General features: G+C 37.1%; 1 protein-coding gene across 4 annotated transcripts in view; it reads left to right on the top strand.

The window, feature by feature from the left end:
* The window catches only part of MIER3 (MIER family member 3), a 34992-nt gene that overhangs the window by 6220 nt on the left and 4020 nt on the right, over positions 1-24752 (top strand). For 3 of the 4 annotated variants that reach the window (XM_085002276.1, XM_003359776.5, XM_013984794.3), the window contains 9 exons: positions 9746-9880; positions 11370-11490; positions 12448-12533; positions 13010-13082; positions 15037-15188; positions 17978-18059; positions 19544-19638; positions 24292-24419; positions 24504-24646. In XM_085002276.1, coding sequence (XP_084858402.1) covers positions 9746-9880; positions 11370-11490; positions 12448-12533; positions 13010-13082; positions 15037-15188; positions 17978-18059; positions 19544-19638; positions 24292-24419; positions 24504-24646 — 1015 coding nt within the window. Of the gene's footprint in view, positions 1-9745; positions 9881-11369; positions 11491-12447; positions 12534-13009; positions 13083-15036; positions 15189-17977; positions 18060-18228; positions 18339-19543; positions 19639-24291; positions 24420-24503; positions 24647-24752 lie in introns of all 4 variants that reach the window. The other variant, XR_014831354.1, reaches the window with a different exon arrangement.

Here is a 24752-nt window from a genome sequence, read left to right as displayed (position 1 = left end):
CCCACTGTACAGCAAGGGGGTCAGGTCATCCTTAGATGTATACATTGCAGTACTCTACTTTTAATTGTGAGTTAGTAATATTCTATTTCCTTTCTACCTCCCAGTCTTTTTTTTTGCTTTTCAGGGCCACACCTGCAGCATATGGAGGTTCCCAGGTTAGGGGTCCAATCGGAGCTACAGCTGCTGGCCTATACCACAGCTCATGGCAACACTGGGTCTTTAACCCACTGATGAGGCCAGGGATTGAACCCATAACCTTAAGGTTCCTAGTCAGATTCGTTTCTGTTGTGCCACAATAGGAAATCCCCAGTCATATTTTTGAAAGTTGACAGGGTGAATGTAATTTATAACTTTTAAAACCCCAAATGAATATAAATTGAAATGAACTGGATTTTAAATAGATATTTATACCAGTGTTTCAGAGAGAAGCACTTTTAGGGGGTCCCTTGAAAAGATTTTACTTATCTATAAGCTAACTTTATTTGCAAATTTCTAATCAGCCCAGAATATCAAAAGTTTTCAGGAATAGTACTGAATTTTCGTACCTCTTTTTCTTGAAGAAGACAATGCACATTCTTATGTAATCTCTCTTGCTATCTTTGTAAGGCAGAGCTGGGCTATTATTGCATTTTTTCCTTCATGTTAATACACAGGGAAACAGAAGGAGAGTCCTCAGGGCCTAGACCCCAGGCTTGCTTCTGTAGACCTGAAATTTTCTTTCTTTCTTTTTTTTTTTTTTCCCCGATTTTTAGGGCCACACGTTCGGCATATGGAAGTTCCCAGGCTAGGGGTTGAATCAGAGCTGCAGATGCCAGCCACAGCCACAGGCACAGCAGTGCCAGATCTGAGCTGCATCTTTGACCTACACCACAGCTCACAGCAATGCCAGATCCTTAACCCACTGATTGGGACCATGCATCAAACTAGCATGCTCATGGGTACTAGTCAGGTTCATTTCTGCTGAGCCACATGGTAATGCCCTGAAATTTTCTAAACATGTTCATTCCTTTGGCAAATTAATCCAACATGGTTGCAGTTAGATTTAGTCATTAAAAATAGATGTATCTCCTATAAAAGCCAAACAGATTAGGGAATATAGAAATCAAACGGTTAGGAAATACTCAAGAAGAAAAGTCTTGCCTGTTACTTCTTTCAGGGGTGCTCATTAGACATTGCCTGTTGAAAAGAAAAGATTTTTTTTTTTTTTGAAGAGAAAAGATTTGTATTGCTTCAATAGAACAGCAAAACTTTGCCTTCACCCACACACACAAAAAAAAGATGCTCCAGTCCCAAGCTCTGCCTTGACTTATTCAGACAATTTCTTTCTACTTCTTATGCGTAGGTAGCGTAGAATAACTGAAAATTATAATCCAGTTAGCATTATCACAAGTCAAGGACAGTGGTAGGTCCTGGGATTGCAAAAATGAGAAATTTGACTATGTCTCTGAGCTCCAAGAGCTTTCGGTCTAGTGTAGGGTGACAAATGAGAGCAAAAGTTTTTTGATGTACTCAGCAAAGAACTATGAAAGCACTAAGCAGTGAGAGCTATGGGGGAAAGGGTTTATGGTAAAAGATGTTTGGCCTCATCGCAGGGAAGTTCATAGAAGGCTTCTTAGAATAGATACTTCTGTCCTGTAGTTATTTACATTAGGACAGTGCTGTGGGCATGGGTGAAAGACCCAGGTGGTCTCATAATGCACCTTCCTTGATGATGTGTTTGTTGTTAAAGACAGGGAGACAGTGGTCTAGTTACAGCACAACATAAGAAAATGGTATCAATGTGTTAGACTGCACTTCAGCCACTCAAATTAGATATTTTGTCAATCAACTAGTAAGAACTTAAAATGTTTTTTAATGTGTTATGGTGGTTACTTCTTGAATGTGGCTAATCTGGTGGAAATTTTTATGAGCTGAAAAACTTTCGTTTTTCAGATTTGTAGGTTTTATTCTTCCAGCTAGTCCTATATTATTCCAGCTGTAGGAATAGCTTCTTTGATCTGTGGTTGGTGAGTTTTAGAAGATAATTCGGGAAAATACAGAGAAATAATCAACACAATGAGTTACTTACTTAGCTAGTCACAGAAATTCCTAGTTTCTGTTTCTATAATTTTCACTTGCTTTAGTCAAACTTGTTTTGTAATGATACCTATCACTGAATTTGTAGATTCAGAAAAATTATAGGTCTTTAAATATTTCATTTTCTGTGTACTTAGGCAGTTTTGCTTTTTGGCATTATGTCACATTCTTGAAAATTGGAACAGAAAAATACAGGTGATTTTAAACAAAGTCTTTTGAAGCCCTAAGAGCTATGTCCCTGTTCAGAAGGCTGATCCTTCTCTCATTGAGCAAGGGACAAGCAGAGCTGTTTCTAAGAGTAACTGACTGTTCACCTCCTCGGAACTGTGATTCTTATCTGTAGTAAAGATAATTGTGTAGACGTGTTCTTTATTGATGTTTATTGAAAGATGAAAATGAATAAAAGAAACAGACAGATATAAAGAGTAAGAATCATTTAATTTTTTAGAAGAAATTTAAAATTATTTCTATACAGTTTAAAGTAATGTATTAATCTTACATTGTTATAGCAGTGATTTAGGTATTGGTACATGGTAACAGTCTTGGGGGCTTGATGTTAATGTTTATTTTTAAAAATTATAAGTTTTTATACTCATATTTGATAGTTTGTAATCTATACACACGGTTTTTATTTTGGTGCTTACAAATTTTTAATACATTATATGTTATGGAAAGTAAGTTTCTTAGAGTAGCACTTTGGTAAGTATAGGGAATAAATTATGTGACAAGATTTTAGTTATTAAACCTACTAAAATAATATTTACGTTATATTATCCTGTATTGTAATTTATTCACTTATTGTTTCCTGAGAGATTTTGTTTGTTTTATTTTTAGAGCCATACCTGCGGCATATGGAAATTCCCAGGCTAGGGGTTAAATCAGAGCTACAACTGCTGGCCTACACCACAGCCACAGCCACGCAGGATCTTTAACCCACTAAATGAGGCCAAGAATTGAACTTGCATCCTCATGGATACTAGTCAGATTTGTTACTGCTGAGCCATAATGGGAACTCCACTTGAGAGATTTTTAACAATAATTTAAAAATCCTAGATTTAGAGCTATAGCTTTTTAAAAAGTAATTTTTATATTTTTGCTTTTGTTAATATATAGATTTCTCTTCTGATATTTATTATGAAATGAGAAAAGTAGAAATTACCTTTTCTACAGTTTAGACGTTGGTATAAGTCCTTTTTAATTTTTTTGTTTTGTTTTGTTTTGTCTTTTTGCTATTTCTTGGGCCGCTCCCGCGGCATGTGGAGGTTCCCAGGCTAGGGGTCTAATCGGAGCTGTAGCCACTGGCCTACGCCAGAGCCACAGCAACGCGGGATCCAAGCCGCGTCTGCAGCCTATACCACAGCTCACGGCAACGCCGGATCGTTAACCCACTGAGCAAGGGCAGGGACCGAACCCGCAACCTCATGGTTCCTGGTCGGATTCGTTAACCACTGCGCCACGACGGGAACTCCCCTTTTTAATTTTTAAAGAGCATTTGAAAAAGTTATATGTATACTGTTCTGCAGCCTGTATTTTAAGATATCAGATTGGTGATATATTAAAATTATCTGTACCTCACTTAGACAGTGTCAGTTGACCCATCCAGCAACACCATCAAGTGTGTCAGACAAGTATTAGCATCATTTCCTTGGCTGAGAGGCCTTGTTGACTATAAGATGAACTGTATACTTAGAAATAGCATAGATGGGAGCAGGCAGGGCTATTACCATGAGAAATCTGTACATGGTAATGGGATGCATCCTGATTTCTGATATGGGAAGCTGTGGATCATAGGATTAAGGAAGTAATGTATTTTTCTATTTTCAAATGAGGAAATAGAGGTGCGAGAGGCTAGGTCATTTGCCCACAGTAGTAGTTAGCAGTTAGTGAGTCTTCTGCATCTAAATATTGTGCTCTTACTATTTTAAATCCTTTGACTTATAAAGTAGTTCATTTGTAAGTGTGACTAGGTTCACATGTGTCCCTTGAAATTTAAATAGGTTCAACATAATAGCTGAGAAGCAGAAGAGAAAAATCCTCGTCACTGGAATAAGGTGCTGCATCAAACTAAGCTCATCTAGCCACCACAGATCCTTCAAAACTTTGAGATTTGCTAATTCAATTTTGAAAATATTTCTGTGCTTCGAGGACTAAGTGGTTTATTAATAAGCTCTAAAAGAAAGCTCATCTGTAAAGTGCTTTAGAGACTGGATTAACCTTTTCCAGGTTTGCTTTAAAGTTTTAGTGCAGGTAATTTCTGTGTTTTAGCACCAGCACCTTCTTGGGGACTCTATAGTGTCATCCCTTGACTGTATTAATGAAGTTTCCACCAAGGTGGTCACTTTGTCCCTCACCAGGTGATCATGCCTGTGTCTTCATAGTGAAAGTAGGATTTTCATGAATGAGTACCCGGAACCTCCTATTCACCCCACACATGCAAACTCAACTCTTATGCTCATTCTTCTTTAACTTCCCTCCAGTCCCTAAAGTATCTGCCACATCCCAGACTAATTGCTTCAGCCCTCAGTTTATTCTTTTACTTGTTTTTATTTTATTTATTTTTATTTTTATTTTTTGGTCTTTTCTAGGGCCGCACCTGTGGCATATGGAGGTTCCCAGGCTAGGGGTCTAATCGGAGCTGTAGCCGCCGGCCTTCGCCACAGCCACACCAATTTGGGATCCGAGCCACATCTGTGACCTACACCATAGCTCAGGGCAACGCTGGATCCTTAACCCACTGAGCAAGGCCAGGGATCGAACCCACACCCTCATGGTTCCTAGTCAGATTTGTTAACCACTGAGCCACGACGGGAACTCCAACTTGTTTTTGAATTTCAGTATACATTTCCCATCTTTGCAGATTCTCTTTTGACCTTCTGTTGCCCTTAGTCATTCTCCTTTTACAGTGTACGTACTTTCTCTCCTCCAAATTCAGTCCTCATCTTTGCTTCTCCCAGCAGGTTGTCAGATCACCAATAATTCCTGATTCACAGGTACAAAGAATGCATGTCTATCTTTATCTTGCTTGATCTCTCTTTGATATTTGACCCAAGTGACCATCCGTGGTTTCTCCACCCTTGCTTCTTCCTTAAGTTATACAACCTGCATTTTCTCCTAGTTCTGCTTCTACTCTCTGATGTCTCCCTCTGTCATATTTATGGGTTTTCTTTCTTTACCCCCCCAGTTTTAATTGATTGTATTCACCAAGGTTCTTGCTTTGTATGCTCCTTCTGTATGCCTTTTCTGGATGATACATTCAAGCCCATTGCTTCAGCTTTCACCTTAAGTCATCATTCTGCCGTCCCACCCTCCACCCTTAAGTTTATTTGTTTTGTTAGTCTCTTAATGGTGCTGTAGTTACATAACCTTCTCAGGCCAGAAATGGGCAATCCACTAAGACTCCTTTGTCGCTTGCATTCCCTCTATTACGTCAGTCAAGAAACAGATTCCTTTTTCTTAATTTTGCTTATATAATTCCCTTCTTCACTTCAGGCTCTCATTCTTCTATTCCCTCTAAAAAGTCATTTCCAAAATGTAAATCATGTCTAAAATTTTCCATACATATCGCATAGCCTATAGGGTAATATATCTTAAAATTCTTCTAATAAAATATAGATCCCCTTCTCTTCACTCTCTCCCTGGGTGAGCTCATCAACTACTGTGGCTTTAAATATCATCTAGATACTAATGAATGCCAGATTTATATGTTTAGCCCAGTCTGATCCTCTGAACTCCAGGCTTTCAGCCAAATTGACTTTTCCTCTTGGATGTTTCATAGTCCTCTCAAACTTAACTTGTGTCTTCCACAGAACTTTTAATTTTTTTTCCCCTCATAAACCTTACCTTCCTTTAGTCTTTTCTATCTCAGTAAACGTTACCACTACCTTGGCAGTTGCTCAACTAGAAATCTGGGGAGTTGTCCTTTCTTCCTTTTACTCCCACATCCAGTAGCCCATTTGATCCCACCTCAGAGTGTATCTCATGTGTTCACTTCTCTCCATGTCTGTATCACTACCCAAACCCAGCCTGAGACTCCCAAGAGGTGTCTCAACTTTTATCTCTCTAGCTCCCCAAATTTTCTTCATGCAGCTGCCCAGCACTAAAGAAGAAATAAAGTCATATCATTCCATTTTTACAATTTTCATTGGCTTCCCATTGCCCTGGGAATGAAGTCCAGGTTTCTTTACCATGAGGCCTTTTGTCATATGTCTCTGCTTGTCTTGCTAATCTCCTCCTTTTAAAAAAATTTTATTGAAGTATAGTTGATTTACAATGTTCTGTTAATTTCTGCTGCACAGCAAAGTGACTCAGTTATACATATGTATATATTCTTTTTCATATCCTTTTCCATAATGGTTTATCACAGGGTATTGAATACAGTGTGCTATACAGTAGGACCTTGTTGTTTATCCATCCTATGTATAATAGTTTGCCTCTGCTAATCCCAAACTCATAATCCTTCCCTCTCCCACACCACTTCCCCTTTAGCAAACACAAATTTATTCTCTATGTCTGTGAGTCTGTTTTGTTTTCATAGATAAGTTTGTGTTGTATTTTAGATTCCACATATAACTGATATCATATGGTATTTGTCTTTTCTAACTTCACTTAGTATGATAATTTCTAGGTCTCTCTATGTTTCTGCAAATGGCACTATTTCATTCATAATGGCTGAGTAGTATTCCATTGGGTATACATACCACACCTTTATCTATTCATCTCTTGATAGGTACTTAAGTACCTTCTCTGTTTTGACTATTGTAAATAGTGCTGCTATGAACATAGGGGTGCATGTATCTTTCCAAATTATAGTTATGTCTGGGTATATGCCTGTTGAAATAGTGGGATTGCTGGATTCTATGGCTACTCTGTTTTTAGTTTTTTGAATAACCTCCATATTGTTTCCCGTAGTGGCTGCAGCAATGTACATTTCTACCAACAGTGCAAGAAGGTTCTCTTTTCTCCACTCCCTTTCTGGCATTCATTATTTTTAGACTTCTTAATGATGGCCATTGTAACCAGTGTGAGGTGGTACTTCATTGTAGTTTTGATTTGCATTTCTCTAATAATTAGCAATGATGAGCATCTTTGCACATGCTTATTGGCCAGCTCTTTGTCTTTTTTTGGAGAAATGTTTAGATCTGCCCATTTTTCAATTTTTTGTTTTTGTTATTCTTGTTTTTGAATTGTGTGAGCTGTTTATATATTTTGGAAAATAAGCCCTTGTCAGTCATAACATTTGCAGTTATTTTTTTCCCAGTCCATAGTTTGTCTTTTTGTTTTGTTTATGGTTTCTTTTGCTGTGCAAAAGCCTAGAAGTTTGTCTCCTCTGCTTTTGAACAATTCCTAAGTCTCCTTTCTGTGCTTTGGTCATTGGCTTAGTGGAAAACCACCTTTAGGCCTCAAGTGTGTTGTTTCCTTTACCTTGAATGCTTTTCACTGGAATGATTGGTCACTTCTTAGACTTTGGACTCAAGTTAAGGTCACTCATTGTCTTCTACTGTGACCTATGACAGTAGGCCCTCCACATTATTCTGTATCTCATGATCCTGTTTATTTCTTTTGGACTCTTCATAATTGGCAGTTCTATATTTGTGTACTGTCAGTATCCCCCAAGTATATAAGTTATAGAAGTGCAAGACCTGTGTTTCTTACTAGCGCCTGGCACAGTGGCTTCCTGACACAGTCATTGCTCAGTCAGTATTTCTGATGACAAACCATAAGTCCTTAGTACTCAACTCTCATTTGTTAAAAATCTCATTGTCTTTTAGTCTTTGCCTTCTGTGTGATACTTCCCTACCACATACTATAATTCCTGGAGTCTAGGTCTTCCCTTCTCTGTACCCACCACTTCATAGCACCAATTCCAGAATTATTACAGCTATCACAGTGTATTATAATTGTTAACTTATCAGTTCCTTCCACTAAGACTGAATTCCTTGAGAGCAGGGATTTTTTGGGGGGATGGGGGGAGGTGTTTCTTTCTATAGCCACAGCCAGTAGTCCTCCAAGCAGTACCTGGAGCCCAATAAATGCTGTATTGATGGGAATGTGGACTCTCAGTGTATGAGGAGGGAAAATTGCCATCTCCCCAGTTCATGGAGGGAATCTGAAACTGTAAAGTTTTGGAGAAGTATTGCTAACAGGTGGTTGGCAAAGGCTGCAACCTTTGCCAGTCTCCTCTTATAACTAGTTTGAGCCAAAGGGAATGGGCTGCGTGAACTCTGCAAGGAGCAGGATTGGAGAAACTCACTGTGGTTCTAGCACTTTTGAGGAATTCTTCGATTTGTGAGAAGAATAATTCATGAGGTTTTCCCATGGCACAGATGAACTTCTGTCTATCCTGACCATTCGGCTTAATTTATGCTGCATTTATCCATGGTCCCAGAGCAGCTCTTACTGATTTCAATCCCAACCTGAAGAGGTTTCTTGAGTGGCCTGACTGGTATGGTCACTGAAAAGGGGCATGTCTTCTACTGCAAATTTACAGATTAGCATTCTGTCATATGCCTTATTCTGAGCTCATAACATCGATCTGTTTCATTCAGGCATAGTGAAAAATATAAGTTCTATACCACAAAGGTGGAGGCCAATTCTTGGGGACCCCCAGATTCTGTGTCCCCTGTTGACCCTGGGAGTTATCACCAGTTCTCCTCAGCTCACTTTGTGATCCCCTGTAGGCATGTGTTGCATATTCTTTGTGTTTTCATGCTGTTTGCTTCATGACTTAGATATTTTTTCTTTAAGGGAAAGCTAAATCATAAGCAAGTTTTAATCTCTTAATAAATGGACCATAAATATCTTTAAAATATTAAGAAATTAACAAGTTTGTGGATATATGGTTTTGAAGTTAAGTGATAGTAAATAGTTCTGTACACTTTAGTGGTTGAATTAAAATACTTTTAAAAAGGAAGTACAGTACTTATTTTCAGATTAGCAAAGGGAAAAAGCAGTGATTGGGTGCCAGTGTGTGACATGGCCTAGGTATTCACAACATAGGCATCACTGCAGCCAGAGTATATAATTTTATCAAAGTAGCACAGCCAGTAAGAAAACCGGGAGTCCTGGCATTCAAACCCAGAACTGAGCCTCAGTTTTCTCATCTATAAGGTACTGGTAATGCAAACTTCATCAGACAGTTGTGGGGAAAAAAACAACTGGTATAGGATATAGATACAGTAGTAGGAGTATCAAAGGATAAACGTATTTTGAACATTTCTTTGTAAACATTACTAATGTTAGCAAATGTTCAGGAAAGATTTCCTATTAGGTATCTTCTAGTAAAGAGTAAACCAAATGTTCAACTGTTAATTGCAAAGAAACAAGCTAAAAATTACGTCAAGTTATTGATTGCTTAATTGGAAATGTTTCAAGGCAAAAAAAAAAGTCTGCACTAAAGCAGATATTTGAGGAAGTTTTTAAAAAGTGAAATGGTGCTGGAAAATGAAAACTAAGATATGAATTATTAGATTTTTGTTCATATATTAGTTACAGCTCTAGATGTTCGATCCTGTTTTCTGGCTATGGTACAAAAGGTAGAACTAAAACTTGGTTTTGATTTGGTGCTGCTGTTTTGATAATGTGATTTATGAACATTAATGGCATCACAGTTTATCTGTGGTTCAGCATGGTGGTGGCCACTGAGTTCATGTTTGTGCTTTGGCTTGAATAGGAAGGAAACATGCCTCTAGAAGATTTACTGGCATTCTATGGCTATGAATCCACAATTCCAGCAGTTGCAAATTCCAGTGCAAATAGCTCCCCAAGTGAACTTGCAGATGAACTACCAGATATGACACTAGACAAAGTAAGTACAATCATTTCAAAGAAAAATTCCCTGTTACCATTAAATGTTTTTATTAGTTTCTTTAAAACATTTCATAATTCTGAATTATAAACTTTTTCTGGATCCATTGCTGTTATCATTTCAGTGACTGATTTGAATGTTATTTGGGTTTGATCACAGTACTTTAAAAGTAGTAATAGCTTCATTATTTTGAGATTTAAGTTTTCTTCCATAACTTTTCATTCTTCCTGTTGATGGATTGTATCTGAATTTCGATTTTGCCCTAACTTCTTTTGATCCTGTGGACACTTGAATGCATTGATAAATAAATCTCGCAGAAGTTTTAAACCAAGCTGGCCTAGGTGTGGAGTGGTTGGAAATGAAGTTCTGTTTCCTTGGCCTCTAGGAGAGATAGCGGTCATAGCAGCCGAGGCCTCAGTGATAAGTATTTAACATAGGCTTGTTGTAGGGGAGGCCTAGTCCCTGCTGAGGAAAACTCACAGTCATGGTCTCTGCTAACAGATCCCTGGGAAGCTTTCCTTGCTCTTCAGGTCTCAGAATCCACATTTTGGAACTTGTCACGTTGAGTTATGTTGTTCGCACTTTTCAGTCAGATGGGATATTAATGTACAGACCTTGATGACCATAGTCATTCAGCAGGTATTGATTACCTGCTATATGTCAGGCACAAGTATAACTCTACACTTAAATAAAAATTAATTCAGAACTGATTCTTTTAAAATTATGTCACTAGCCAGTCTGGTCATTAGTTGGATTTTAAAAAATTATGAGAAGAGTGGAGTTTGGAGGCTTTTTTGTTTTCTTTTAGTTATTTAAATTGGCAGAAAGTGAGTTTAGTTTTTAACCACTGAGAAGTAAGATGATTTTTATTGTAAAGTAACTACAAATTAGCCTGCAGCTTCAGATAAGCTTTCTTCATACCCACAAATTAGGCAAAATGTTTTTTATATCATAAATGTATAAAAGTATTGTTATTCAACACTATTTATAATTAAATAGTGAAGTTATTAAATAATTCTGTACATGAATACATTATAAGAGAATTTCTTTTTTTTTTTTTTTTTTTTTTTTGGGTCTTTTGTACTTTTAGGGCCGCATAGGTGGCATATGGAGGTTTCCAGGCAAGGGGTCTGATCAGAGCTGTAGCCGCCAGCCCACACCAGAGCCACGGCAACGCCAGATCCGAATCTTGTCTGCAACCTATACCACAGCTCATGGCAACGCTGGATACTTAACCCACTGAGCAAGGCCAGGGATTGAATCCACAACCTCATGATTCCTAGTCGGATTTGTTTCCACTGTGCCATGACAGGAACTCCAATCATAGGAGAATTTCAAGTTTACTTTTCTCAAAACTGAGGCTTTAACTAGTTCTTAATTATATTTTATCATAATGTTTAGGAATAGTGTTACAAAGCTTTTTTTTTAAAATCAAAATTGATGAGATGTAATCATTTCTAATTCTAGAATTACATTCTTCTTCTTACAGGAGGAAATAGCAAAAGATCTATTGTCAGGTGATGATGAGGAAACTCAGTCTTCTGCAGATGATCTGACACCATCTGTGACTTCCCATGAAACTTCTGATTTCTTCCCTAGACCTTTACGATGTAAGAAACTCTATTATTACTGATTAATAATAGCATTGATGCTCTAGCCCGAGTACATTTTATTGCATTCAGTAGTTTATGTCAGACTAAGTGTTCTAAGTGTTTTAATTAATTGAAATAAAGTACTATTATAATCTGAACAAGATTATAACATTTTGCAATGGGAAGAGATGTAAACTAATAAGCTGTTTTAAAATGAAAACATTTGCTTAGTTTTGCAGGGATGGTTTCTTTCCCAAGACTCATCTGTTGCTATGGCAACCAATCTTAGTTCAGCCATGAAATTTTATAGACTTTTTTTGTACTTCTGATAAAAGGCTCTTAACTCTATTGGTTTTGAAAACTCTCAGTTGCTTGAAACTCTCAGTTGCTGAAACGCTCATTTGCTCAAAAAGTATTTTTTATTTTTAGTGATTTACTTGATCCTTTCCTTTTAATTCTTGATGTTATCCCTTAATGTATATCAGCAATATTTAAAAGGTCTTTAAATTGAAATAATTTTTTAAATGCCATCTTGCTTATTTCTCAGGTATTTTTATGTTTGAAGAACTGTTAAGTTTCAAATCACATACATGTATGTGTGCAAAAAAAGATAATTTTGATGCACTCAAAATGCAGTGTGTGTCTCACTTGGGATTAGTGTAATCAGTGTAATCCATTGCTTTACCTTCTTTTTTAAGGTGACCGTAATGGTTTTCCTCTTGCCTTTCTGAAGTATTTGACTGAATATAAAATAATTTTAAGGATACTATGTACTTTCTTAATGTTTTCAGGTGTCTTGTTTTGACTAGTGTCAAAATGTGAGAATAGTGTAAGAGCTTTTAATATATTTGTGCTAATCTCATTTATTCAACAAATTTTTGTAAATTATCCTAAGTAAAATATATTAGGTGCTCTTCCACATACTGCAAAAATAGGCAACAAAAACCATTTTTTAAATGTAATTTTTCTTTTAAGCAAATACTACATGTGATGGAGATAAAGAATCAGAAGTTGAAGATGTTGAAACAGACAGCGGTAACTCACCTGAAGATTTGAGAAAGGTATGTTAACCATCATAACTTAGTAGACCATTTGGATTAAAGTAGCTTTTAAAAACATTTCTTTTTTTTTTGTTTTTTGGGTTTTTTTTGGCTTTTTGCTATGTCTTTGGGCCGCTTCTGCGGCATATGGAGGTTCCCAGGCTAGGGGTCTAATCGGAGCTGTAGCTGCCGGCCTACGCCAGAGCCACAGCACCGCGGGATCCGAGCCGCGTCTGCAACCTACACCATAGTTCACAGCAACGCTGGTTCGTTAACCCACTGAGCAAGGGCAGGGACCGAACCTGCAACCTCATGGTTCCTAGTCGGATTCGTTAACCACTGCGCCACGACGGGAACTCCTAAAAACATTTCTGAAATAATTTAAGGTAATTTTGTTTTTGCACGATAACTTTGACTTGTAGGAACTGATGAATTGGAACTTTTTTTCAGTATTTATTTTTATAGTAAGTCGTTTTTACTTCTAAATTTTCCTGTAGGAAATAATGATTGGTTTACAATATCAGGCAGAGATCCCACCTTATCTTGGAGAGTATGCTGGTAATGAGAAAGGTAAGGAAGGCTTTTAATTTTGATAATATTTGGGAAGCCAAGTTACTCTTCAATATGTTTGTTTGAATATCTGGTTGTGCATTCTTCTTGTCAGTATCAAGATAATTTGGAGTCAGGGAAGAGCTAGGCCTGATTTAGGAGTAATGTATCAAAATTAACCATGAGTTTCAGAGAACCTCTCCCTCCCCATACGGTGCTTCTTAGCCAGTATGCTCAGCACTTGTTAAAATAAGGGAGCTGCTCTTATATCCTGCTTCAGTGAACTTGGTAGAATCTTATCACCCTGAGATAATGGGAATGTTAGGGTTATAATCCTCTTAGAAAGAAAGTCTTGAGGAAAAAAGAAGCTAGAAGAAATTCTCCTGCCCCAGCTCTAAAAGAAGTTTGAGGATTATAAAGATTCTGCTGCTTTTATTATATATCCCTACCTAAGTGTCATCAGTTAACCTCATATTTTTGATAGATTCCAACTATAGCTGAAAATACAGATGGATGAGGTGGTGGGAAGTAAAAATCTAGCTATGCCTTCCTAGCTGAACTTGGGAATCAAATAGATTTGGCCGTAGACATTTGACTTTTCCCTAATGAGTTGATGTCATGAGGGCAAAAGCAGCATGGCAACAAATATTTCCTAAGTTCTTTCTTCCTTTCCTCCGTGTCAGGTCATCTGCCATTGAAAGACAGGACTGGTTACCTTGGGATTTTTAGCCTTGGCAGCCCCTAGCCACACCGTTTTCTTAAACTGCTTTCAAAGTGATAAAAAACAGTTGTCCCGGGTAGGTCCAGCCTCTCCACCTTCCCACCTAAATGCCACACACAACCCTTGGAGCCAATTTACCTGCTCAGCAGTTGCCGGACCTTAGATTAAACACAAGGGAGGTAATATTCTCTCAGCTCTACATCTTTAGGAAGGAAGGTGTACCTTCTTTATCTTTTGAGGGAATAAACCCAAACTATTTTACCTATTTCAGTTTTGACCAAAGAGTAAAGAAACTGGCTCCAGAAACTAACCTCAAAAGTCAGTCTTACTGCTTCACAAACACACTTTATTTTTAACTTTCCTGTTCACTGGGAATAGTAATGCCTGCCTTTTACACTTGTGAATATAAAGCCCTTAGCACGGCTGCTACGTAGTGAGTTTTCAGTAAATTACCTTTATTAGCTATTTTTAGTAGTTATTATACACTTGAAGAATGGATTGCGGTTGAAGCAATGGGATAAATCCTTGGGCCATCTGTATGACTTTATTGTGTGAAGTTGAAGCTTTGAGTAAGGCGGCAGTGTTCGCATTAATGAAATAGAAAGTTTGTTTCAGTGACATTTCACTTATAAATATGTGAGCCTCTTTAAGAGGTGGACAGTTTACTTCTCTTGCTGTTTATCATCTTTTCATTTTTGATTAATCTGCTTCCTTTTTTTAAATAAAAATTTACCTTTTGGAAAGCAATCAGTAAAAAGAAAATGTACCTTTCTTAGGTATTTCATTTTTGGAAGATATTTTGATTTTTATTTATTTTTGTTTGTTTTATTTGTTTGTAGTTTTTAACCTCTAGCCATTTCACAGAGCCATTTAGGGAGTTTAAGAGAAAATTCCAATGAGGTCATTAAAGAATTTACACAGGTTATTTTACCTCCTTATTAGAAGAATGTAAGATACCACTATTGGGTTTTACATTAGACTTCTAGGCATAAAAAGCCTTCTCACTTGTTAGTAAATCCTGCCACCAAAAAAGCTACTTGCTCCTGTCTCTGGAATACTTGGCCCTTAGTAAAGTTAAAAAAAAAAAAAAAAATTGTTTTAAACCTTTACTAGTGGAAGGCTTGGTTTATCAAATAATCAGATTACTGGTGTCCTGAAAGTTAGTCACTTGCATTGGAAGAGGAAAAACAGTTTGCATACAACTTTGATTGTGTTCACTATTTTTGATGTGTTAATGGGATTTTTCTTTATCAGTGTATGAAAATGAAGATCAGTTACTCTGGCGTCCTGGTGTGGTTCTGGAGAGTAAAGTTAAGGAATACCTTGTTGAGACCTCATTAAGAACTGGAAATGAGAAAATAGTGGATAGGATTTCTGCAGGAACACACACAAGGGACAATGAACAGGTAAACAGTAACTTGAGTTGAAACAGCAGCTAACTAATATGTCAGAATTTTCTTATGTTTGGTTCAAATATATCTTCCATATGAACCAGCCATCTCTTTCTGATTTTTAAAACTTGAAAAATACTGGTTTTAAAAAAAAAAAAAACAAAACCCCAAGATCTAGTGATAACCATTCTATATTGTTTCATGTCTTATTCTGGCCTTTTTTTTTTTCTATATATATACACATATATTTTACTTTAGATACCATTTTATATCCTTTTAATCACTTAATCTTATTTTTTTGCCATTGATGTTTAATACTTTAGTCTTCTAAAAAATTTGTTTTATTTATTTATTTATTTTTTGGCCACACCAGCAGCATGTGAAAGTTCCTAGGACGGGGATCAAACCCATGCCCCAGCAGTGTCCCATGCCACTGCAGTAACAGTGCTGGATCCTTAACTCACTGAGTGAGGCCAGGGATCGAACCTGCAACCCCATGGTCCTAGTTGGATTCGTTTCCACTGCGCCACAATAGGAACTCAGAGACTTTTGGTAGTAATAGTGATTTGAGGCCTGCTTTTGCTGGACGATAATACATCTAAGGTCTTTACATTAAGAATAATACTAGCCTTGGTTTGATATAGACTGTCTTTATTATACTAAGGTAGTATCCATCTGCTGCTAACTGTTACGGTTTTTGTCTTTTTTTCTAAAATTACGCAATGAATTTTATTACATTTATAGTTGTACAACAATCATCACAACCCAATTTTATAGCATTTCCGTCCCCCAGCGCATTCCCCCAACCCTCCAACCTGTCTCATTTGGAAATGTAAGTTTGTCAAATCTGTGAGTTAGTATCTGTTCTGCAAAGATCATTGCGTCCTTTTTATAGATTCCACATGTCAGTAATAGCATTTGATGTTGGTGTCTCATTGTCTGACTGACTTCACTTCGCATGATAATTTCTAGGTCCATCCATGTTGCTAAAAATGCCATTATTTATTTCCTTTTAATGGCTGAGTAATATTCCATTGTGTATATATGTACCACATCTTCTGGATCCACTCTTCTGTCGATGGACATTTAGGTTGTTTCCATGTCTTGGCTATTGCATATAGTGCTACAATGAACATTGCAGTACATGTGTCTTTTCGAGTCGTGGTTCTCTCTGGATAGATGCCCAGGAGTGGGATTGCTGGATCAAATGGTAGCTCTATGTTTAGTTTTCTGAGGAATCTCCATACTGTTTTCCACAGTGGTTGCACCAATTTACAATCCCAACAGTGTAACAGGGTTCCCTTTTCTCCACATCCTCTCCAGCACTTATTGTTTGTAGACTTTTGGATGATGGCCATTCTGGCTGCTGTAAGGTGGTACCTCATAGTGGTTTTGATTTGCATTTCTCTAATAATGAACGATGTTGAACATCTTTTCATGTGTTTTTTGGTCATCTGTATGTCTTCTTTGGAGAATTGTCTGTTTAGATCTTCTGCCTATTTTTTGATGGGGTTGTTTGTTTTTTTGGTATTGAGTGGCAGAAGGCGTTTATAAATTTTGGAGATTAATCTCGTCAGTTGATTCACTTGAAAAGATTTTCTCCCATTCTGTGGGTTGTCTTTTTGTTTTGTTCAGGGTTTCCTTTGCTGTGCAGAAACTTTTAAGTTTAAGTCCCGTTTGTTTATTTTTGTTTTTACTGTCATTACTCTAAGAGGTGGATCTGAGAAGATGTTGCTGTGGTTTATGTTGGAGAGTGTTTGGACTAAGTTTTTGTCTTTTTAAAAATAGAAGTGGATACTGATTTATCTGAAGCTTTTTTAGCAGCTGTTGAGATTGTTTTTTAATGATTGAGTATAAATGTATTAATTATTAATCTATTGAATACGTTTACTAATATTGAGCCATCTCCGCCTTTCCTGAAACTTACTTGGAAAAGTGGATTTTTTTTTTTTTTTTTTTTTTTTTTTGTCTTTTTGCTATTTCTTGGGCCGCTCCTGCGGCACATGGAGGTTCCCAGGCTAGGGGTCAAATCAGAGCGGTAGCCACCGGCCTATGCCAGAGCCACAGCAACGCAGGATCCGAGCTGCGTCTGCAACCTACACCACAGCTCACGGCAACGCCAGATCTTTAACCCACTGAGCAAGGGCAGGGACCGAACCCGCCACCTCATGGTTCCTAGTCGGATTCGTCAACCACTGCACCACGACGGGAACTCCGGAAAAGTGGATTTTTATTTAACTTTCATTTGACTTCTGTCTGCTGCTATTTAGTATATTCATGATTTCAGACAGATTTAATGAGAAGAAATTCTAATTTAAAGGTATCTTCCATAGTAGATGGAAGTAACTAAGACCATTATAAACTCCAGCCACTTAAGTATTAATCCTTCTGTTACAGGCCTGCTGCTGTTCTCTTTTATTAAAACTCTAAAAAGCAAGGGGTGGATGATATTAAGAGCCAAGACCGTAATTCTCATTTTTCCCAACGAGAATTAGTTAAATAGGGGGATTCCCCCAACTCAGAAGGCCTAGCAATAAAAAAAAAAAAAAAATTAAGAATGATACTGGTAGATGACTTCTGAGAAGTAGAATGAGAGGAACAAACTCATCCAGAGTCAGTCTACAGGATAGTATGTAGATTGACTGTCTGGGCAAAATTACCCCCAAATGTCCTGAAATTAGAGAACATTTCACCTAATATTTGTCAGGACTCTTACAATATACCTGTTTTGTTTTGTTTTCAAGTGCTGTTCAATATGAACTTTTGGTAATTTTTAATGAATAGTTTTTTCCCCTCTGCCCTAGGCATTATATGAACTTCTCAAGTGTAACCATAACATAAAGGAAGCAATCGAAAGGTACTGCTGCAATGGAAAGGCATCTCAAGGTAAGAAACACTTGGGTTCAAGAGAGGGAAATAATAGGGATGGTCATTTGGGGATCAGAATAAAGCAAAGTATCGATAAGGACAGAGCAATCCTGTAATACTTTTGTATAAGATCCATGTTCATCTTCAGAGCAAATAATTTTTTCCTTTTCTTGCCCTCTGTTTTTAGACGTACCAGAGATTGTTCAAATACAAATTAGTTACCCCCCTGTCACCTCCACTTTCTTGAAGAAATAGTTACAGAACAAAGCAGACCCCAGAGATGACAATATATCCAAAGTAATTAATAAGAATGATTTTATGATTTCATTGGAAAACAAAAATGGTTTTTTCTTTTTTTTTTTAACCAGACAGGAAATGGAAAGGAGATTAAAGATTAAAACAAGAAACATGTATAATATGTTCCAGTCAATGTATTACAAGGAGTGTATTTTTAGTAATCATGTAATAACATTTTTGCAATGCTTAGGTTTTGGTTTGTGTGTGTCAAGGAAGAAAGTTAACTTTAATTTCAGTATTTTAGTTATTACGTAAATGCATTGCATGCACCATAGCTTTCATTAAGTATATGTAGAGTGAAATAGTACTTAGTAATATTGTATAAATGGCTTGGAAAAATAGAAAAGCTGAAAGTAATACATTTAAATTTGTAGCTTGAGATAGTCTATTGGAATGTTTCCTTGTAAAAGCTGCTTCTTTGAAAAAATTAGTTTAAGCTCTCAGAACTCTCAAAAACTAAATATATTTAGTGTTTCCTTAGTTCAAGTTTTCTAAAATTTCTTCCTTAGTCAAATTATTTTCCTCCTTTGTGGCAGACTGCTATTAATGGCTTTGGAGACTTGGTCCTCAATGTGAGTGAGGCACTTCAAGTCCCCTCTGCCCTGGATAGATTTGATTCATCGACATTAACATCTGCTGGGAAGCTCAGTGGGATTTAGTCTTCTGAGAGCATAAGCTGTTTCTTATTCCCTTTGTATTTCTACATATAGCACTCTACAGACCAACTTTAAATAAATAAGTGTTGATTATTTGTGGTCACTAATTAAAGAACTTACAGTTTTTATATAAGACCAAAGTTAGGCTTTTTTTTTTTTTTTTTTTTTTTTTTTTTGCCTCAAGGAAATAACCTTTTTTTCTAATTAAAAAAAAAAAAGCTCAGTGTTTAAAAAAGTCAGAAAAACAGTGAGCATAATTAAAAAAAAAATAGATTCTTGTCCTGCCATGCAGAGGAAAAAAATAGTGTTTAAATTTTGTTATTATAGATTTTTTTTTAAGTTAAAATTACTAAAAGTATATTTTGTGGTAATCCTAACTAAAATCTCTAAATACAGAACGTGTGTGTGTGTGTGTGTGTGTGTGTGTGTGTGTGTGTGTGTGTGTGTGTGTGTGTTTATAGCTTTTTATAGGGAAAGCATACTGAGTGAATCAGTGATTCATATAAAAGAGTTTTGAGGCCAGTGTATTTTGTTTTAAAATTTCTTTAGAGGGAATGACTGCATGGACAGAAGAAGAATGCCGGAGCTTTGAACATGCACTCATGCTTTTTGGAAAAGATTTTCATCTTATACAGAAGAATAAGGTAAGTTAGGCAAATTAGTACAGAGAAATTGCTTAACGTTGCAATGAATATAAGCAACTAATTTCTAAGTCACTTCGGTAGGAAAACAACTGTAACTTGTTAATTCTCCTCCTCCATTAACATTTCTGTTACTTTCTGATTCATTTTTCTGTGAGCCCAAAACTGCTCTAAAATATAAAATCTAGTTTAAAAAGCAATAGGAGTTCCTGGAGTTCCCATTGTGGCTCAGCAGGTTAAGGACCTGGTGGTGTCTCTGTTGACCCCTGACCTCACTCAGTGGGTTAAGGATCTGGCATTGCTGCAAGCTGCAGGGTAGGTTGCAAATGCGGCTTGGATTTGGTATTTCTGTGGCTGTGGTTTGGGCACAGCTACAGTTCCAATTTGACCCGTGGCCCAGGAATTCCCATGTGTTTCAGGTGCAGCCTTAAAAAGAAAAGCAGTAGGAGTTCCCTCGTGGCAGTTGAGGATCTGGTATTTTCACTCCTGTGGCTTGGGTTTGATCCCTGGCCCAGGAATTTCCATGTGCCACAGGCTCAACCAAAAAAACAAAGGCAATAGGCATAAAATAGTGACCTACCCATTTAAATATTTTAATTCTGGAGTTAAATCTGACTGTCGTGGCTCAGCAGTGGAAAGAAATCTGACTAGTAACCATGAGGACACAGGTTCCATCCCTGGCCTCGCTCAGTGGGTTAAGGACCTGGTGTTTCCATAAGCTGTGGTGTAGGTCACAGTGGCAGCTTGGATCCCACATTGCTGTGGCTGTGGCTTAGGTTGGCAGCTACAGCTCCTATTTGACCCCTAGCCTGGGAACTTCTATATGCTCAGGTGGGGGCCTAAAAAAAGTAAATAAAATCCTATGTTCCTTAGAACAAAGAGAATAAAGAATTTTAATGAGATTTATTTATCCCATACTATTAAAATGTACACACATTGACACACACTTTTTGAAAAATAGACTATTTTTTTAGAGCAGTTTTAGGTTCACAGCAGAACTGAAAAAAAAAGTATAGAGAGTTCCTGTACCTCCTTCTCCTACACACACAGCTCCCTCCCCCATCAACATCCCATACCAGAGTGGCACACTTGTTACAGTCATGAGTCTACATTGCCATGGTTTTATCCCTCAAAGTTCATAGTTTACATTTGGGTTCACTCTTTGTGTTATGTATTCTGTGGGTTTTGAAAAATGTATAATGATACCTATCTACCATTGTAGTGTCTTATATATAGTATGTAGCTTTTGCAGATTGGCTTCATAATTCAGCAATATGCATTTAAGATTTCTCTATGGTTTTTTTGTGGCTCATTTTTTTTTTTTTTAATCACTGAGTAATACCTCATTGTACGGATGTACCAGTTTGTTTATACAATCACCATTTGGAGGACTTCTTGGTTGCTTTCAAGTTTTGGCAGTTATGAATAAAGCAACTGTAAACATCAGTGGGCAGGTTTTTGTTTTTTTGTTTTGTTTGTTTTGTTTTGTTTTTTGACGTAAGTTTTCAACTCCTTTGGATAAATACCAGTGAGTGTAATTGTTGGATAGTATCGTAAGAGTATGGGTAGTTTTGTAAGAAACCACCAAACTGTTCTCCAAAGTAACTGTGCCATTTTGCATTCCTACCAGCAGTTTCCAACTAGCAGTGAATGAGAGTTCTTGTTGTTCCACATCCTCACCAGCCTCTGTTTGGATTCTGGCTATGCTACAAGTGTGTAGTGTTATCTTGCTTTAATTTGCATTTCCCTGATGATGTATGTGGGTCATTATTTCATCTACTCATTCACCATCTGCATCTTCTTTGGTGAGGTGCCTGTTAGGGTCTTTACTGCACTTTTTAATTAGGCGGTTTGTTTTCTTACTGTTGAATTGCCAGTGTTCTTTATATATTTTGGGTAAAAGTCATATCAGATATGTGTTGCAGGTATTTTCTACCAGTCTTTGGCTTTTCTTTTCATTCTCTTAATAGTGTCTTTTGGAGAGTTTACATTTTTAATTTTAATGAAGTACAACTTACCCATTTTTCTTTCATAGTTTGTGCCTTTATTGTTGTTTCTAAAAAGTTATCACCATCCCCAATCTAGGTTTTCTCCTGTTATTTTCTAGGAGCTTTTATAGTTTTGCCATTTACGTTTAGGTCTGTAATCCATTTTTTGAGATTTTTTTTGGGAAAGGTGGATGTAAATGTCCAGTTGTTCTAGCACCATTTGTTGAAAAGATGGTCTTTCCTTCACTGAATTGCCTCTGCTCCTTTGTCAAAGATCAGTTGACTATGTTTGTTTAAGTCTGTTTCTGGGCTTTCAGTTGTGTTGGTCCATTAATGCCCTTGTTTATTTTTCACCAGTAGCACAACATCTTGATTGCTATAGCTTTATAGTAAGACTTGAAGGTGGGTAGTATCTGTTCTCTGACGTTGTTCTTCTCCTTCAATATTGTGTTGGCTATTCTGGGTCTTTTGCCTTTCCATATAAACTTAAAATTAGTCTGTCAGTATTTATAAAGTAAGTTGCTGGAATATTAATTGGAATTGCACTGAATCTATAAAATCAAGTTGGGAATAACTGACACCTTGACAATAATCAGTCTTCCTAACTATGAACATGGAATAGCTCTCCATCTATTTAAATCTCCTTTGGCTTCTTTAACTAGAATTTCTCAAATTTTTCTTTTATTAGACTCATACCTAGGTATTTTCATTTTTTGGGTGCTAATGTAGATGGTATTGTGTTTTTAATTTCAAATAGCAATTGTTCATTGTGGGTATATAGGAAAGAAGTTGACTTTTGCATGTTAACCGTATATCCTGCAACCTTGCTATAATTATTTATTAGTTCCAGGAGGGTTTTTTCCTTCGGATTCTTTAGGATTTTTTTTTTATAATTGTCATCTGTGAGCAGAGACAGTTTTATTTCCTTCTTTTCAATCTTATGTATCTTTTATTTTTCTCTTACTGCATTAGCTAGGTCTTCCAATATGATGTTGAATACTTTCATGCTTTTTTTGTATGTATGAAAACCTACTGTTTTCTTAAAGATGAGATTAAGGGTTTAATTTAGTGAATAGATAAAAACGTTTCTTAAGAAGTCTGGGTTGCCCTTTTAAGTCAGAATAAAACCTGAGTTTTGCAGTGACTTAAGAAATGCATGTATTTATTTCACAGATAAGCTCTACCATTTACCAGACATTATTTTAAGCACAGAGGTACTTCAGTGAATAAGACAGGAAAGGTCTGTGTTCCCAAAAAGCCTGTATTCTTTTTGAAGACTCATATTTAATGAGTTTATTCACAAGTATACTTTATTTCTTGGTTTAAAAATCTTGTTCCTGGAGGTCCTGTTGTGTCTCAGCAGTTAACAACCCAGCTAGCATCCATGAGGACACAGGTTTGATCCCTGGCCTTGCTCAGTGGGTTAAGGATCTGACGTTGGCATGAGCTGTGGTGTAGGTTGCAGACATGGCTCGGATCTGGTGTTGCTGTGGCTGTGGTGTAGGCTGGCAGCTACAGCTCCGATTCAACCCCTAGCCTAGGAACCTCCATGTGCCGTGGGTGTGGCCCTAAAAAAAAAAAAAAAAAAAAAAGCTTATTCCTGTATTATGATCTTATATCACAACATGCTCACTAATCAAGATAGAGATGCTGGAACTTTCTTTTTGAGTACTGATTAAGCAAGGGAGAAAGTGTTTATTGAGTAAAGATACAGAATCTTGTCCTTCTGAACTCATACCTATAGCTGTGTATAGTTAGAGAAGCCCTAGTCTGGATGTGAGGCTAAGTTAAATAAGGCTCAAATTTTATTACTAGTGTTGTTGTTCTTACCAAGCTCTGTTGGAGCTGAGAGCCAAATGAATGTTGTTGGAGGAAAAAAATCCTTCCTTTTGCTAGCAATCATCTTAAATTCCAGATGCAGTCAAGTACTGGTCCCTTTGCCAAGGGTTCTTATTCTCTTTGGGGTTATAGAACCCTTTTATAATGTGATAAAGTGTACCTGTATGAAATTTTGGGAATTAATAGATCCCAATGAAGCCCATTCATGGATTGCTCAGAGTTAAGAAGAAGGCCTGCTATAGTCAGAATCACAGTGAATGTTCAATGAAGAGAAGGATGCCAGTGTTTTAGGATTTTCAGTAAGGGTGTAACGTAATTTCTGGATATACATTTATTGTTATTTTTTATTCTCATTTACATTCTTGGGATTTTGGAGGTAGCCTTATTATTAAATAGTATAAATGTAAAGACAGTTCACTAATAAAATGTTCAGAATTTCGTAATTGGGAGGATAGAAAATAAGATCCCTGGGTTGAAATTATACTGTTGTAAAAAGAAAAGTTTGTAGACTTTTTTTTTTTTGGTCTTTTTAGGGCTGCACCCACGGCATGTAGAAGTTCCCATGCTAGGGGTTGAATTGGAGCTACGGCTGCCGGCCTACGCCACAGCCACAGCAACTCGGGATCTGAGCCTCGTCTGCGACCTACACCACAGCTCACAGCAATGCTGGACCCTTAACCCACTGAGTGAGGCCAGGGATCAAACTGCATCCTCATGGATCCTAGTCGGGTTCATTAACTGCTGAGCCACGAAGGCAACTCCCAAGAAAAGTTATTTTTTTAAATGTGTAGAGTTTGTCGGTTTTTAAAAATCAAATTTTTTTTGTCAGGTGAGAACTAGAACAGTTGCTGAGTGTGTAGCATTCTACTACATGTGGAAGAAATCTGAACGTTATGATTACTTTGCTCAACAGACAAAATTTGGAAAGAAACGGTATAACCATCACCCTGGAGTTACGTAAGTACTATAGGCTTGACTTCCGGGACTTTTGTTTTTAACTGTGGTATGCAGTCATAAAATTATCGGGGTGTGTTTTTTTAGGGACTATATGGATCGTTTGGTAGATGAAACAGAAGCTCTAGGTGGGACAGTAAATTCTTCAGCCTTAACTTCTAACCGACCTGAGCCTATTCCTGATCAACAGCTGAACATACTCAACTCTTTCACTGCCGGTGACTTGTCAGGTAAAATGAGCATCCTTTTGCATTTTTTAGTATAGCTTGGGGCAAAATTATATCCTGTTTGTTTCATGACATAGGACCACTTATTTAACACATTCTCCATTTCTTT

The sequence above is a fragment of the Sus scrofa genome, chromosome 16 (genome assembly GCF_054392235.1).
Source record: "Sus scrofa isolate SSC_HxYL_T2T_F1_AM1 chromosome 16, Sscrofa_HxYL_maternal_Yorkshire_Landrace_v2.0, whole genome shotgun sequence".
Taxonomy (NCBI): Eukaryota; Metazoa; Chordata; class Mammalia; order Artiodactyla; family Suidae; genus Sus; species Sus scrofa.
The sequence above is the reverse complement of the archived record's forward strand: the minus strand, read 5'-3'. Positions and strand labels throughout refer to the sequence as shown.